The 17660-nt window shown below is 41.4% G+C and overlaps 1 protein-coding gene across 4 annotated transcripts in view; it reads left to right on the top strand.

Annotated features, from left to right (window-relative positions):
* UBE2E2 (ubiquitin conjugating enzyme E2 E2) overlaps positions 1-8671 on the top strand; it is a 329157-nt gene extending 320486 nt beyond the window's left edge. For 2 of the 4 annotated variants that reach the window (XM_045007068.1, XM_045007065.1), the window contains exon 6: positions 4894-8669. In XM_045007068.1, the coding sequence (XP_044863003.1) occupies positions 4894-4991 (98 nt within the window). In that variant the 3' untranslated portion in view covers positions 4992-8669. Of the gene's footprint in view, positions 1-4893 lie in introns of all 4 variants that reach the window. The other 2 variants (XM_045007069.1, XM_045007066.1) reach the window with 2 other exon arrangements.
* Positions 8672-17660: the final 8989 nt, after the last annotated feature.

Below are 17660 nucleotides of genomic sequence, written 5' to 3'. Positions count from 1 at the left end.
TATCTCTCCCTCTAGGTAGGGTCTATGGCCAAGCGGGGAGCCTGCTGCCCTTCCCCAACCCTGTTGCTGTCCTGGTTTTGAATCACTCTTGTACTAAATTCAGTTGCAGTTACATTGTTCTCTTTAACCTTTACAAAATCTTGCATATTGTGTATCCACAGTCCGAAACAATATATTGCAAATTCTGTTACATGTCCACAGCCTTATCTGAGGTGCAGAAGACTGCTGTTGTCCACTGATTTTGCAACAGCAGGATCTATTGGTCTGTTTATTTTTACCATAAGATGATGCTATTGCATGGAATCCATCTGATACCATAAAGCATAATGCTTTACCTGCTGGCCTCTTTACTCTGCCTTCACTTGGAACCACTTCAGTCCTGATATTGTATAATAAGCTTTACTTCAGTACACTAGGCAATTGATTTTTAAATCTGTGAGTTGTGGACTTCATGCAATAGTAAATTATCAGGTTGCTGGGGCCAAAGTCTGAAGTTGCTGGAGTTGCACCAACTTCTTCTATAAACTGATAATATGTGTCCTAGTCACCAACATCTACTGTGCTGGTGAAATCCTGAGTTAGGCATAATATGGTTTCACTGCAATCAATATTTATGGCCATCACAAACCCACCACATAATTTAGTACAGTTAGTAATCTCTGCTCGAGAGTCTCATTACTGCCCTAGCAGGGATGTTACAGGTCAGGATTATTCTGCATTAGCCGTGCTATCTGGGGTAGCTGTACATGCTGTCTTAAACCAACACTTACTTTCACGAACAGTAAGGGCCCAATACTGCAAATACCTATGCACAGGAGTCACCATGTTTTCATTGGTAGTCCCTTGAGATAGGGCCACCTGTGTATATGTCTTTGCAGGATCAGACCCCTCCTTCTTAACTTATTATAAACAGTAAACTGCTTGGTACCTTAACCATAGCAGAGCTGCACTTCACCATAATTTCTATGTGTTTATTTTTAAGGCCGGTATTTTGGCTTGGCTTGATTTTTATGAGATATTTTTTGTAACTAATAATTCTTTCTTCTGGTTTTTCCTCAGCTTCTCATAAAGTGTAGTTTAATTTTTTTATTATTTATTGTGTTTGTCCTTTTAATGTATTTCATAAGTTCTCCTGATCAGACCAAACCTGTGCATTACTTTTACATTTTGATCCACTATTTTTCATTGTTTGGACGCACTCCCACTTGATTTCTAAAATGAACTGTGGTGTAACTACTGAATTATGCCACTACTAAAAAAAGTAGTTTCTTATATAAACAAATTTCTACTGTTTGAAATAAATGCAGACATTTGCATATGGAAAATAAGAATCAGTTTTACAGTGATGTGAAAAGAAAATGTGGAAAAAGTACATGGTCTTTATGGAGCATAGGATAAATATTTTAATCCTTTATCACTTCACCCACCTGGTCTCTCTAATATCCTGGGACTGACACAGTTACAACTACACTGCATACGACAATGGTTTCAATTCAGGCAGCACAGCAGTGCCTCCTTTACACAAGGAGTAGGTCTTGGCAGAATCTGGCCAACTCTGTATGTGTAGCTGTAGTCATGCTTCTCAGAGAGTGGCTCCTCTAGCGTCTAGGAGTGGAGTTGCAGGGGCTCTGTCAGTCTAGCACCTCTTTATTTGTTCTGGTGCTACAACAGACTGTCAGTGTATGTGGCCTAACCCCCCCCCAGCGAGGTCACTGCTCAATGCAGTCCCCTTTCGGAGGTTAAAAAGGGAACACAAAATCTAAAGGCCTTCAAGCCCATTTCCATCTGGCACTTGACACTCTGGGATTCCTTTATTCTCAACACCCATGCTTCCCCTCTAAGTCTGGGGGAGCAGTAGGGAAACCCAGGCCCACCATCTCCTCTGTTTTTTTGCCCAGGGACCCTGTTTAGGCACCTAAGAGCCATTCCTCCAATCCCACCACCATTTTCCCTGTGCTGCTCGTATCTTTACCTCACTCATCAGCATCTTCACAAGATCTGCAGATTCTGTTGCCTCCATCATTATTTTGTGGTTCCTCACAGCTTCTCCTGAGACCAGCTACAGAGGCATTTCCTAAGAGCCAGTCTCAGCTCCTCCCCACAGCAGCTGGATTGTACTGCTACAAGCTTTCTCTGCCTCTATCCTTAAAACAATCAGCATTTCTCTCCTTTAAACAGGAGTTCTCCCTCAGCCCTTTTCCTGGGACAGAGGTTGTATCCAAAGCCCCTTGCCTTAGAGTAACCAGTATTTCCCTCTTTTGAACAGCAGTTCCTCCCTCATCTCTCTCTCTGGGGCTGGGGTTGTGTCTCAGGCCTCTTTGCCTTAGGTTAGTCGTCTTCCCCTCCCTCAAGCAGGCACTCCCCTCAGCCCTCTTTCTGGAGCTGGAGTTTGTTTCTCTGGCCTCTTTCCCAGCTGCAAAGCTTTTTGCTAGCTCCCTTCACCCAAACACTCTCTCCAATTAGTCTTCCAATCTGGGGAGTTCAGTAGACTAGCCTTCTCCTGTCAGTGCCTCTCTGGTGTGAGGGAGGAGGCAGCATTTATACTGGCCCCCTTCTCACACTTCCTTCCCTCTTGATGGGATGAGAGGGGAGTGTTGCCTGGCCCTCCCTGCAAGAAGCACCATCTCTTCCCAGGACCCTTAAGTCTCTATATCAGGACCCTTTCAAACCCTTAACAGCTGAGGCCAGGTGACAGGATTAGCTAATCACTAGGCTCTACTGCCCTCTATAGCAGCCTACCCTCCCACAGTAATGTTATAACTTCTGATGATAGGACAGGCCCAGTGAAGGATAAATATGTTATACAACAGTGAGAGTTAAGACACTCAACTCATATTTTCTTGCTACTATTGGTATGTGTGCCTCCTCAATTTATTTTAACATAGTTATTTGTATTTCATTTTACAGTATGTCTGTATTTGTTGGTATTCATTCATTTCATAACTGATTTGGGGTATGATTAAAATACAGGTTTACTTATTTGAAGATGACACACTTCATATACCAAGCACAGTTAATTCAATTCATAGCATTGCAAAGTTGTTTCATTATGTACATGAAGGGTGTGATCTCACACCACTGAAATCAATAGGAAGTTGCTATAGACTTCAATGGGAGCAGGGTCGATGGGCCTCCAAAGTTGCATTTTTAATGCAGTTGCTATTTTTGTTGTTTCAATTTCCTTCTTGTTACCATAATGCTGTTCTTTTCTTCTGGGGTCTTGAGAAAGGCTCCTTCAGGCTTTGGGTTATGGTGACTCATCTTTGGCAAGAATGGTTGGTACCAACCAGTGCCACTCCTGGATCAAGTAGAGAGGACGTTATCATGTGAAATCATGTGTTTTCTGTTTAAGCCCCTGATCCCACAAACACGAATACACACGTTTAACTTTTCTACCCTCATTTGTTCCATATTGGAAATACTCCGGGTATTAACGTTAAGCATGTGCGTATTTTCAGGAGTGGGACCCAAGCGACTGAGCATGCAGCGCTCACAGTGTTGTCCCTCTTTGTTAGCTTGGAGAGACTGAATCTAGGAACAAAGACTCCAGTCCTCAGAATACTAACCACAGCGCCACAGATATTTTTCATTAGGTTATTTACAAACACTGGAAATAACCCAATCTAACCATATCTGGCTAACCCAAAATAACTTATGCTGACCTTGAACTCTAATTAGAATTCTTCTGCCATGCAAAAGACCTGGCTTTTGGTCCTCAGAGATCACTGGTTAGAAGTTCTATGGAAGCACTTATTCAGATCACCAGCAATGTGACTCATGTTGCCAAACAGCATCATCTCCAACCAATTAAAAAGCAGTATTAACTGGTTGTAATAGGAGTCATACGTGTTGTTTCTGGGCCTGAAATATGGTATCCATGCTGTAGGGCCTGTAAGGTGTGAAGGTGTAATAAAGAGACTCACTGCTCTACCAGAAACAGGAAGAATACATACCAGCCCAGAAAAGAAAAAAATCTGTCAGTAGATTTGTACCTGATTTTAAATGACAAAGTATTATTGCTTGAAAGGGAGAAATGTTGGTTAAGTACAGCCCGTTCCTAGAGAGGTGTGTATGAACTTGGTTGTGGGATTTCCCTTCGCTCTCCCAGAGATTGGTTGGGTGGTTGGTTTGTTTAATGCTTTGAAGAGCCATTTATGGAGCCAGTATTATGTGAGATCTGGTCTCCTCTGATATTTCTTTTTTGGGGGACAGTGAAAGTACCACAGGAAGACCAGATCATGCATTATTTTGGCCACATGACGAGTTCCCAGACGTGCAAAAAGCCCACATAAACCAACAATACCAAGACTCTTAGGTTTATCTAATTCCCATGGAAACTGTGTATTGCTCTAATTCTTAAACTTATTTTTATGCTATTAAAAGTAAAAAAAAAAAATCCATACACTTTCATACACTCCCTTTCGCATGATAATGGGATTGGTGCTCACCATAATTGTTTGGTATTTACGGCATGGATGGGGGGAAGGGGAGAGATGTGCAGGAGCTGGAGGTCATAAACAAACTTCTTGTCATGTGAATTATCTGAATTGTGAAATATTCTATGTAACTGTTGTCTTGAAATAATAATGAAATATTTATTTTAAGAGTTATGAAGTGTAATTTTAAAAAATTGGCTCTGTTTCAATTACGTATCCCCTAGTAATTTATTGATAGTCACACAGCTAAAAAACACCCCACATCCTCTTGATTATTTCTCCCTATATGCAGATCTGCTCTTAAAATGGAAAAGCGTACATAAATGCACCTTGTTCTTCAGATTAAGCTTATCAGAGCTTAATTGAGCTGGTTTTAACAACATTACGTTGGACTCCAGCTGTAGCAGACAGTCCTTCAAAGGCTGACAAGTATTTCATGGTTTTGTTTTCTTTTCAGCTGACCCCCTGGTTGGAAGTATTGCCACTCAGTATATGACTAACAGAGCAGAGCATGACAGAATGGCCAGACAGTGGACCAAGAGATATGCTACATAGGAATCTACTATAGAACATGCTGGACCTGTGCAAGCACATTCACTAAGTGCATCAATAGCCCTTCCCTCCCCTTTGTTCTTATTTTTTATTACATTTTGAACAATTTTGTGACAAAAGGTTCCTTCCTTCCTTCCTTTCTGTTTTTATTTGTATTTGGTTCTTTGTTTGTTTGTTTTGGTTTTGGTTTTTCATTCTGTTAACTTGAAAGTTGCTTCCCTCAAATGTAGACAGGGAATTTTGGTTATCAGTGCAAAGAATGTTGGATCTGTAATAGTATAGAGCTTTGTCCCAAAGCTTTGTATTGATGTGTGGTTTTTTTCCTTTCATGTGGTCTTTGGGAAAACAAACAAATTCAGAATTATATCTCGTTTCTACTTAAATGTAGTGTTTAGGGTTATTTTTTTGTACTGAAGTCTTTAATGGTGGGTGCATGCTACTGGGAACAAGTTTTGTATAAAAGCTTAAAATCAAGAATCACTGTGCATTACTAAGACTGTGTTTATCACTAGCCTTCTGTTTCCCACACAGAAGGCTATTGGGTTGAACAAAAGAATATGTATTTTGATTTACTTTAAAAAAAAAGTGCTTGTAAATTTCTTAGGGACCTGCCACTTTTGACTGTGGATCAGTTGATGTACACTTGTATTATTAAAGCACTCAATAAAACACTGTGGCTGATAAATGCACTTTTTGTAAGACAGTGCTTTTGCTTTTTGTAGAGTGTAAATGGTATAGCTCTGCATGCAATTAAACTTGCATAATACCATTGCAAGTTAAGCCATTATGTTTAGTCCTGAACTTTTAATTTCTCCTTGACAATAAGTTTCTTAAAATGTAGAATTTCTCAATAAACTCTAGCTTCAATATAAGCTTTTTTTTTAATGTAGTAAAAAAAGCTACCCTCTTACTTACTGGTGCCCAGCTACCCCGAAACCTCCTATATATCTTCTTTTCTACATCCATCTTGATTGTAATAGTTAAAACAGCTGGTTACAAAAATAGCCCCACAATGAAAGTAGATTATGGGCTGACGATTTTGTGCAGCAGGGCTCATTTTTCCTTTCCCCAGGCTCTTGTAATTGTAAAAGCAACTGTTATTTTAAAAAAATTAAATCAAGGTTTTCAACGGCAAAATTGAGCCCACTGCACCAATCGTTCCCAGCACGTCCCATAGCAAGGGTATTTCTATTCAGATTTGACCTTCAGGCTAATTTTAGGTATGCAGCCATAGAAGGAAAATTTCTACTCAGCTAAGGAAACGTGTGGGTGTTGTGATTTGGAAAATATATACTCTGATGCTGATTCTAAATGCTCTTTGTGTTACAAAGGCATCCTGGAAAATCCCTGTCTCCTTAATTAAACATTACAGATGCTGCATGCATCACACTTTCTCTCTCCTATGAAACAACTGTTAAAGTCTTTGGAGCTCAGTATCTACATTTATGAGACACTAATATTGTCTGAGAGTCTGGTAGTCTCACAGCTCATAGCTATATTGCCAGGATGCAGGTCAGTTGATAGGGGGAGGAAAGTGGGTAGTATCAAATGACCTACCTATTATATGTTTAATAAATAGTATGAAACTGTATATTAACAAGTATTTGTGTGTAGTGGAAAGTATATTATCAGATTTTTAAATTGGAATGTCACTTTTTTTAAATTAAAAAGCCTGCATTGTTTTCTGTCCTGCTTTAATATTTATTGTACATTCATCCACCTTTTGTTAATGTTTTTAAAAAAATTCCCTAAATCCATTTACAGTTTAAATCTATTATTAGAGAACTACAAAGCATAATCAAGATGTACTGTACCATGTCAAAGAAATCTAATCTGTCAGAGCCATGGAAATATTTATATACTTATACCTTTATAATAATTTGGCTACTGGTAGGTCTAAAGAAATAATCTCAATCTGTTCTATTTTGTAATATATGTCTGAGACCTTGAAACATTGTAGATTCACCACTGTGTGTGTTTGGCATTTTATCTGTTTAAAATAAATATGTGTGTGGTTTTGAATAACATTAGGCAAAAGCTTCCTAATTTTAAGAGAAGTAGACTGGTCTACTGGAGTAGTCTGTTACTACCTAGACTTGCTGGTCTAGAAAATATTCATTATCTGTGGTTGTTTTCTCCACAACTCTTTCCTTTTAAATTAACTGAAAAAAGGAAAAAAGTTCACAAACAAAAAAATTACATTAGCCACTCACCTGCTGCTAATATTCCAGGTCAATATAAAGTCCTGGATATAACAGCTATGTCTTAGTTTTAATGTCATTGGAATCCTGATGACAGTAGAATAGGAGGTTGCGGTCAAGCCTCAAGAGGAAAAGGACTAAGAGGAAATAATTATGGAGGTAGCACTTTGCATTAAGGATATTAATCCACTTGTGCAATGTCTCCAGTCATTTATGCACCCATTATCTTTATTGGGGCAGAGTGAAAATCTACTGGTTGGAATTTGCTAGAGTTCCTTCATCTCTCCAAAATTTTGCTTGCAGTTCAGGTTCATCCATACCCCCCAGAAAAATCAAACTGAAGTTGTTGTATGAAGCCACATGAACCTAGCAAAATTAGTTTTGTTACATAGTCAACAAAACTCACTGTTTTTTCCTCTGCTACCTCTCGAGCATGGGATGAGCTCCCCATAAACATATTCGAGGACACCTCGTTGTTCTCCTTTCAAAACTCTCCTCTGATATGATGCCTAAATAATGGTGCTATTGGGCTGGCACCACTGTTTTTCATGAGACCAGTTTTTGTTACCTTGTGTCTGTTTAATGTTCCTATCTGTTGTGTCTTGTTTTATAGTTAGATTATAAACTCCTTGGGGAAAGGATTTTCTATATTTGTACAGTGCCCTGTGTGGTGACTGGGGCCCCTACGTGCTACTGCAAAAATCGTTTTCCCTACAGCCCGACCCCTTTTCTTTCTATGGGGAAAGCCAGCTGACCTTTCCTTCTCATCTCCATTTATTAGGGGTGGCCAGTTGATAGGTACCGTCTCCCTTCCTCTGATTTCTCAAAATGTATCTTCTGAGGAACTGGCCGTCTATCTAATCTGCCACTCGGCAGCAGTAGGACCTGCAAAGGAATCCTCCTTGCCCTTCTGTTACTGCTGCTTGATTGCTCTCTGGATTTCAGATGCTAGTGAGTGCACTACTATAGGATCAAAACATCTCTGACATCTAACCAGCCACCCGAGCTGAAAACAACAGAGGTGAGCAGAATAGAAGAGTACCATCCTCCCTCATCCCAGAAGAAAGTAGCATGGTGAGGGGAGGATCCCGGCCAAGCAAAAGCAAAATACCAAACCAGGAAGAACTAATCTGATTTTGATTTTTAAGTGTAACCAGAAACCTCCCCCACTTTAGCTAGATCTCAGAACACCTATTGGCATCTTTGGTGTATTTCAAATTCATAGTGTAACTTAAAACCAGGTGAATTTTGCCAGGGTTTATGAAATCTTACAACCAAGGGGCATTCTGCTGCTGGTTCTTCAGCTCTTAACTCCAGTGTGTACCGCATCTTAACAGAGAGATTGCTTTGCAGACCACCTCCCCCATTCCTCTTGGGAGTTGCATAACATCCCCATGGCAACCATGGTAATTAGTGACATTGAAAAGCAATATTAGGAAAATATTTATGTATCTTTTGCTGGTTTTGGTGTAACAAATACTTTGTTCTTTTTTAAATAAATTAGTCACACTGTCTACTTTAGCTCTTCATTTCACTTCCTCATTCCATCTGGTCTGTTTCTCTTCGCTGTAAACAAGGAGGAGAGTAGACACCATAGGACCAGCCAGTTCTCCACATCTCACCAGCCAAGTGCACTGTGGAGCTTGAGTGGTCCATAGAGCACAGCTTGGGAACCTTCACACAGTAGCAATTCCAGAGGTGTCATCCTCATGCCAGATATACCATTAAAAGTATAGAAAAAACACAGATAGTTTCTTTTTTCAGGAGCCTGGCAAATGAGCGGCAAATGACTATAAAGCAGAGAGTGAGCATAGGCAACATGTGCACTTGTCCCAGACATATTGTTTTGTCTTCAGAGGACAAGCAGGATCTTATGTCATAGTAAATCAGACCCGTGCTGATTGTATTTTAAAGGATAATTTTGGCTTCCATTAATATTTTTAATGAAATATATCTCCCTTCCCCAGTATGTCATTCAAAACCACCATGACACTGCCTAAAATTGTCTAAATATATACTTGCTCTCTAGACTGTAGCAGTTCTAAAGTTAGATAACTTTTAACAATGGCTGTTATGTAGCAGAATGACGTTAATGCAAAGAAAATCCTGCAACATGGTCCCAATCCTGCAATGAGTTGTATGAAGACAGATGCTTATCCCCACGTAAAACCTCACTGAAGTTGTTAGAGCTGAGTGTGAGCGCGGGAGTCTCCCTACACGCATTTCATTGCAGGATCAGGGGTTAAATCTGTAATGGGCTTCCTCAGAGACATTTTTATATGATATGTCAGTAGTCTGGAGATGTTGTTAAAATTACTCCTGTCAATAAAAAGTGGACAAGAGTAATTACCTAGAGGGCTTCAGAATTCTCTGGCCTTTATTTTAGAGGAGCCTTAGAAATGTGGCCCTCATCTGACATAGTAATTTCAAACAATACAGAAAAAAGTAGGCAGTAAAGGTCCAATAGTAGTTGACGATGTAGCATTTACTAATTTTAAAAAAGGACGGAAACTAGTGGAGAGAGACTGGAAACAGCAAAGCGTCAGTAGAAATTTTAACATTTGTGAATCCCAATGTAAGTATATTAAATTCACCTAAATCAATACAATAAATAGCAAAACTCACCTTACAGTCACAAACAAGCTGAAACAAAAATAAAGGGCTGTCCACTATGGAGCCAACTCCTGTGCAGCACTACACAGCACGTTAGTAAAATATGTAATGGCACCTTCACTTCCATCAGATGCATGGAGCTGTGATAGCGTGACCAGACAGCAAATGTGAAAAATCAGGGTGGGGGTGGGGGGTAATAGGAGCCTATATAAGAAAAAGACCCACAAATCGGGACTGTCCCTATAAAATCGGGACATCTGGTCACCCTAAGCTATGACCTAGTGAGGCCTTAATCCTCTATATATTTACATCCATGAGTAACTTCATGCACTTGAGTAGCTCCATTGAGTTAGTAAGGAAAAAAGTTATTAAAATGTTAGTTTCCCCTAAGTCATAAAAGTTACTCCACTGGCTAATTGGAAAAATCTTCAGCTCCTCCTAGTTAAAAGGCAGCTAAACTATTTCTGGAAAAGTTTGGAAGAAATAAAAAGGTCACTTCCTGAGCTCTTCAATGCCCAACTCCTGCCCTTTAAGTGACTCCTCCCACAAATGATCCCTCATCTCCTGCCTCACAGCCCTTCAACAAGTGTCCATGCCTCAGCACCGTCCTCTATCCAAGAGCCAGGTTTGGGGAAGAGGCACCACTTTCACTGAGTCTAGACTTGAAGCTTTTAGCTGTTGCCTTTATAATGGTTCCACCTTATTCTAGCCCACAGAGTGAACGTGGGAGTGGAATTCTGGGCCCCACCCAGAGAAGGAGAAATCTCAGGCTTTTATCTAGACACTGATGGAAAAGTATAATATATTAAAGTGAATTAAGTTCTAATGGAAGGGGCTAAATGAATAGTGCAGGGTTTAGAAATCTTTTGTTGTTCCACCATTGAGTCTCAGCCTCATAGGCTTGAAGGGACTCTCTATAGGCTAGTTCAATTGCTGCTTCATTCCCATTCATTGCTTAGCCTCTCTGCTGAGATTGCCACTAAAGGCCTGATCCTGCGAATGCTTATGCATATGCTGAGCTTTATATTAAGCATATACGTGTAATACCTACACCACAGACTTCTGCCACCATCACTCTGTCAGTCCGGGGCATGAAGAGCTGTGATCCCTGACTGATAGAGCTGGGTTGGCAAAAGCCCATAGTGTAGATGTAGTTAACCTGGCGTTTACTCTTTTACCAGTATAGCTTATTTCACCTGGTGCTGTGGGGGAAGAGGAGAAGATAAGCTATGACGACAAAAGCACAGTGTTCTCCATATAAGCTGCAGCCACACTAGGAGTTCTTTGCTCTTATAGTATAAGGAGTGTTCCCACACTGGTAAAGTGCTCCTAATGTAGACATAACCCGAGTGTTCATACAATTAGGGCCATAGGAACTGCACTGAAACCTCCTAGTGCAACTTCATCTTGCATAGGCCACAAAACAGCCTTCAGATGGTAACAACAGGCCAATGTGTAATGGATCTAGACACCAAATCTAAACAAGCAAAGTCCAGTGAAAAACTCCAGAAGCCCATTACCAAACTCCTGCATTACCTGGTTTCCCTAAGTCCACTGTTAAAATCTTTTTGAACTGGACAATGAATCTATATTTTATTTTAAAGGTTTGTGAATGCAAAAAACCTGCTCATTTTAAACAGTCCAGAAATGCTCTAAGAATCTGTGGTGGTTTGGAATAAAATAGCCACATGTGATCGTGGATTGGCAGTACTGCCCAGCATTTCTAAATTACTACGGAGAAAGGGGAAGGCGTATGATCATGTGAGGTAAACAAGATTTACTTCCATCTGACTAATATAGAAGTACTTGTCAGAATTAGTCTCAGTTTTTAACTCAGCTCCTTTGGTACAGTGAAGCGGAGTTAAACTGATTTTTGTTAGTGAAGCCTTTCTCCTCAGCCTCGGTAAAAGACCCTAATCTAGAAAGAGGATCTATGCAGGTGGCCCCTTACCTCTGTGCAGATCTCGTCTGAAATTAATAGGGCCCTTTGTGGGTATAAGGGGCCACCCAAGCAGATCCAATGGCAAGCTGTGAACCTAAATTCTTAGACCTCATGCCGGCAAAGCCCTTATACATGTGGTTAACTTTACAAACAAGTACATACAGAGCATAAAGTGAAGTATGTGTGTGTTTTTTGCAGGATCAGGTCCTTACATGGCTGGTTTTTGGCTTTGACTTTTTTCCAGATTCAACAGTGTCACGTGTCAAAGTAGATGAATAATTTCAGCAAGAAAAAAAAAAGGTTAAGAAGGACGTTCAGGCTGGCCTTGCAGACACTATGCACCAGCTCAAATTTATTACTGTGAGTAGCCCCACTAATGGGACTAATTTGCCCAAGCCACTTTTGTCCACACAACTAACTGAGTGCTCATCATATATTTATTTCCATTTATTTTTCAAGCACCTCTCCTAATAAAAGTACCTGTTGTCAGGTTGCATTTTTTACAGAAGCATTTTTTTAAACAAACATTCCCCTGCAACATTTGCAACCCAACAGTGCAGCATTGAGACCCTGAATGTAAAACTGATTATATCCAAGAGCGAGATTGCCTTACTGGCGTTGATTTTCATTGTCCAAGCTGACAGAAATCCAAAATGTAAAAAGCACAGAGAAGGTAAATTCAATTTCTAATAATCTAAGGTGTCACTAGTAAAATAGGTAAAGAAATGAGTTGATCGACCACATATGATTTTTAAGCTAACAGTGTTCCTTTGAGCAATTACATGCTGCCAGGGGGGCAGAGAAACCTTGCTTCATAGTTGACAGGAAGAGAGTTAAAATTCTTTCCTGCAGCACAGCAGCTTTTCAGCTGCTTCCTCTCAAGCAATGATTGCCATCAAACCCAGCCATGAAGTTGGGGGGAGGGAATGTGGCTGAATTCAGCTGGAGTGAGATAATTGGGTTATTAATGAGGGCCTAGAGTAAGGTAGAGGACTGGAGCATCAGAGAGTAGCCAAGCTTTTTAGGGTTTTGAAAACTTCCTAATGGCAGGATTTCTTTTCTGTGTTTTGAAATTTGGCTGGAAGAAGTCTTTTTGCCTTTCTTCATTTGGACCAGGCTGCTGCACTTGAATGTGTAGCGTGTTTTTCTTGCCCTGGCCTCAGCTAACCTAGTGTATCCTAGAGACATACTTAGGTGACTGTTCAGTAGATGGTTATGCACTTGTTTCCCTTACATAATGTTCCAGGGCCCAAAACTGAAGGAGAGTGATGTGAACCACCCTCCAAATGCAATAACTGCCTAAAATGGTGCACTGTAGGGGGAGGGTATGTTTTCTCATTTGGCAATGGAAGACCTGCATAAAAACAGGCCGAGCGAGAGTCACAAACATGGTTGCATCTGTAGGCCAGGTGCAGTACACACCCCAGGGGCTCCTTGCATCCCTCCAGCCCTCACTCAAGATCCTGGTGTGCCACCCTCTCATCCTCTATTTCAGGGACTTCCTGCAATGCCCCCCAATTTCCTCCCTGCCAGGGGCTCTATATGCTCCCCCCCCACTTTCTCATCCTGGCAGGGGCTTGTGTGTCCCCCTCTCCTCCATACCATCATCCTCCATTCTCCCCCCTGCCAAGGATTCCATGTGAACCCCATTCTCCCCTCCCCCCATGCCAGAAGCTCAGTGTGCCCCCTCATTCCCACTACTTGGCTTTTTGGCTGGGCAATAAGTCTGCCAGGCTGCAACATTTTAAAACTATATGAAAGGATGGGCAGAACTGGGGTGCAGGTGTTGTTATGCTAGAATGTGTTCATGGCTAACCTGATACAAGGAACTCCTGCTGTCCCCCATTTTCCCCTTCCAGGTGTGAATTTTCACCAAAAGCAATTGGGTGTTGGCTATTGATGCCTAGAAAATTTCCAGGGCAGACAGAGAAATGCCACTCAGTTCAGTGTACCACCTTGCTTCGCTTGCCCAAAAAACAAGGTAGAACTATATGTTTACATCCTAGTATCTAATGTATTTCAAAGCTATTGCACAGATTGTATGTAGTGGACTAGTTCACATTAAAGGATGTTCATTATTGGAAATGTACCGTAAAGAGCAATGCTTTATTCATCCAACCAGGACTGTAGACATGACATTTATTCTGAGCTGAGGGAGAGATTTTTGCATCTCTGATGCATGTTGTGGCTATCAGTGACAATAGAGGGAATGGAAGCTTTCAGAGGAGTGGTTCATTACTGTGTTCATATTCTGGAAATTGCGTCTCCAGTCCTAAAAACACCGGTACAGGTACGTCTGGAGTATGTGCCTGTAGTCTGGATGAGAAAACAAGGGACATCATCTCTTGGAGTCACTCTCTTCTGGTATGTACATGTACCACCTACATGCTGAGTGCACAGACAGAGCCTTGTCTGCTCAGCCTATTTGCAGTTGGGTGCAGAATTGGATGTGAAGCAGCAACAAATTGCAGAGCGGAAAACAAACCACAAGGAAACCTGAGTCTTCTTGGGAGCAGCAAAATAGAACTGCAGTTCTATTTTAACACAGTCTCTAGTCATCCTCTTGAGCTCGCCTATCTTCCAGTCAAGAAAAGATGCAGGTTCATCCACAAAAAGAAGAGTGACTGAGTCAGTGGGCCTAGGGGCAGAGAACAAAGAAGCATTAAAGTGGATTTTAGGAATGGGACCTATCTTGCTATATCACAATAGGACTTACAGCAATTAAACCAAGCCCCATAGTGACTTTCATGTTTCCACTGGGAAGAAAAACAAACTGTGATACTGTTCCTGGTCACACACCGTCCCCGCCACATGCTGCTCTGTTAAATAATAAATATCAAACCTTTTATGTCAAAGGTGATACTAAAGAGAATCCGTGCAAATGCCCACAAGAGTGTGCCGAGAATCCCACAAACTGCATTGCAATAAGTTCAAAAATCATATCAGCTTCTTAAATCCTCTTATGACATGTACTGATTCAATCAGCCCTAACCCAAATGGATAGGGCTACGTGGAGACTCTTCCCTTCCATAATAGTGCAGAAGTGCTGCAGTGGTTCCTGTCCCACACCCAGCTGGTGCTGTTGGGAGGTGGCTAGGGGGAAAAGCGCTGCAGCTGACACAGATTAGAGCACTCAGTGTAGGAGGGGATACAAAGGTGACTTTTGCACACCCAGTAATTGGGTGCTTCTATGCACCAGCCTAGTCCCTTAGTATAGATCAAAGTACCCAAAAGGCTGCCTGATAGCTCCTAACAGTAGATGGGGATTGCCAGCACATTAGGGATTGAGCTCTGTCTTTATATGAAGAAGGATGTCTTTAAACCCATGAGGGCTTTTTTAATTATAAATGTTGGGATCTTTCTATTTGGTTTCTGGGTCTTTAGGGTGCATTTGTTTCATGTTTTCAGGCTTTTCTCTACACCCAAAAAGGCTAGAAACTTTTTTTAAAAAATATTTTTTAAATGAAAGCTGAGATTTGTACACAATCACTTGATTTTAGCAGCAAGGGTTGTAGGAAAAAAAATCACATATTGCAATAAAAATCACAAGTGCTGGGTGTCCCTGCCTGCAGGTATATGGGATCTTGGGGAGCAATTACCACACGGGTGGGGTGCAAATTAATTTCTTTATTAAAGGAAAAAGGGAGTGGTGAGAATTTAACAATGAAATACGATGGGATGGGGAGTATAGGGTGTTTACAATAGACAATGATGGTGGGGGAGGGTTCTTATTGAACAGTGTAGGGAGTTCCAACAGTGTGGTACAGTAAGTGGGGTTTAGCACAATGGGATACAGTACAGTTAATAAGCAACTCAACTTTATATAGGAACAGCTCTAGATACAATGTGGAATGTAAAACATACCAAAAGGAAATGCAAAATAAAATAGTAGCTTCTATATAGAATGGTCAACAATCTTAGATAGAATGTATTAAGTGGTAGGTGGCCTTATACACAATGTAACACAATAGTATTAATGCAAATACAAAGTATATCAGAAAGGTGGAAGTAATATGTGAATCACAGTGCAATAATACAATATGGGTGATAAGTGAAATTATGCAGTGTAGACTTAATTTGTGAGGCTGTGATAGCAAGAGTGTACCCAAAGACTGCGTCAAGAAACAGGGGGGGCGGGGAATGATAGTGGCAACTGATGAGAGATGCAGCTGCAAGCAGCGAGAGACTCTGAAGCCCTGTGAGGTAAGGACAACAGAGCGGGGGGGGGTTGGGAAGTTCAGATGGTGATGCAGACGTGGGGGAGAAAGCAGCAAGGAGTTTGGGAAGTTCAGAGGGTGATGCAGAAACAGGGGAAAAAAGCAGCAAGGGGTTTGGGAAGTTCAGAGGGGGAGATTGGAACAGCAAGAACCTTATCTATCCTCTAACTTAATCAAACTTATATAAAATGACAAGCAGCTTCTACAAAGTAACAAAACAGGTACAGAATACAATCAGGCAATGACTTTTTAAATATCTTAACCAATGACTAGGCAAAACAACAAATATCACAATTCTAAGCAAACTGCAACAAGCAGCTATATGGAGCAACAAAACAACGAGCTATAGCAAGGCAGGTGAGACTTACAAGCTTTACAGTCTTAACAAACTATGACTTATTAAACTAAAGAAACAAAATCTATGGTGCACCTTATGCTATGGGGAAGTTACAGAGGGCAGAGTGGTATGTGCCCCAGAATACAGCTCCCAAGGCAGCCCCCAAGGAAGCCAAGGGAGGTGGCTGCAGCAGTGGATACAGCTGAAAACCGTGAGTCCAGGGCAAAGCCCACAGGAGCAGAGCTTAGCAGCAGCACCAGGGCAAAGCCCACAGGAGCAGAGCTTAGCAGCAGCACCAACTTACTTTTAGTGGCAGAGTGCCACAGAGTTTAAGAGAGAGGTTTTAAAACACAGACCGAGGTTTAGCTTGAGTCTGTGTGCTGGGGAGACAGAGCCAGCAGCTAAAATAATAAAATAGAAGTATAGAAAGTTTCACAGAGGGATTCTTACCATCCCACAAGGCAGCAGCAGAGGCAAAAGCAGCAAGAACATCAGAAGGCTCGGTACAGTCTTGATAATCAGGAGATCTCTCAGGCAGCAATTTGTTCTTTGTGGGAGGGGTTCAAAAATGGGGGTATGCTCAAAAATAAAACGAGAGCGGAGAAAGGACCCCCAGAACCCCTGGTTGATCAGACCAGGCAGCAATGCAAGAACCTTTCTGAAGTCTGTTCAAAAAATGTCTGTTTATAAAGGCAAACCCTGGCAGCTTCCCGCCAGTAACTCTGATTGGCTCCCCCTCTTACAGGTAGGAGAGAAGGCAGAGGAAAAAAACCTGCAGGCAGCCACCAAGACATGTTTGGACTAGTCCTGAGCCCAGAGGTATGACTCATGCCCAGGATCTTAAAAACACAATAGGTCTTGCAGCTCTGGACAGAGCCTACCCTACACCAAGCCCAGGTTTTAATAAGGTGATAACAGGACTAACCCTTTGAACAGGGCAGTGGTCCCACTTAGCACAAGTGGCCATCCCTTTGAGAAGGGCAATGGCTTTTGGTAAACAACTTAAGGGGCCCTCCCTTTGAGAAGGGCAGAGGCCCTGGTAAACAACTTAACAGCCAGGGAGGGGCGGCCACAGAGGAGAACAAGAACAAAATGGAGTAAGGGGACAGCTTTAAGAAACAAAATGGAGCTGTAACAGACACTGGGGAGTTAACTGCAGGATCTGAGGGATAGCCAGGATATTTGCAGGTGTCTCTACCTCCTTGAGGTACAGTGAATAGATTTTATTTGAGCTACTAAAATATTTTAAATTTTCAAACTTGCAAAGTAAAGAGAGCACCTGATTCAGTGTCAGGTCTTGTGTGCTTAAATACTTTGCTGAATCAAGGCCTCAGTACTTTTTTTGACTGTAAAGGTTTATTT

Source organism: Mauremys mutica, chromosome 2 (genome assembly GCF_020497125.1).
Source record: "Mauremys mutica isolate MM-2020 ecotype Southern chromosome 2, ASM2049712v1, whole genome shotgun sequence".
NCBI lineage: Eukaryota > Metazoa > Chordata > Testudines > Geoemydidae > Mauremys > Mauremys mutica.
This window is presented reverse-complemented; position numbering and strand designations above follow the sequence as displayed.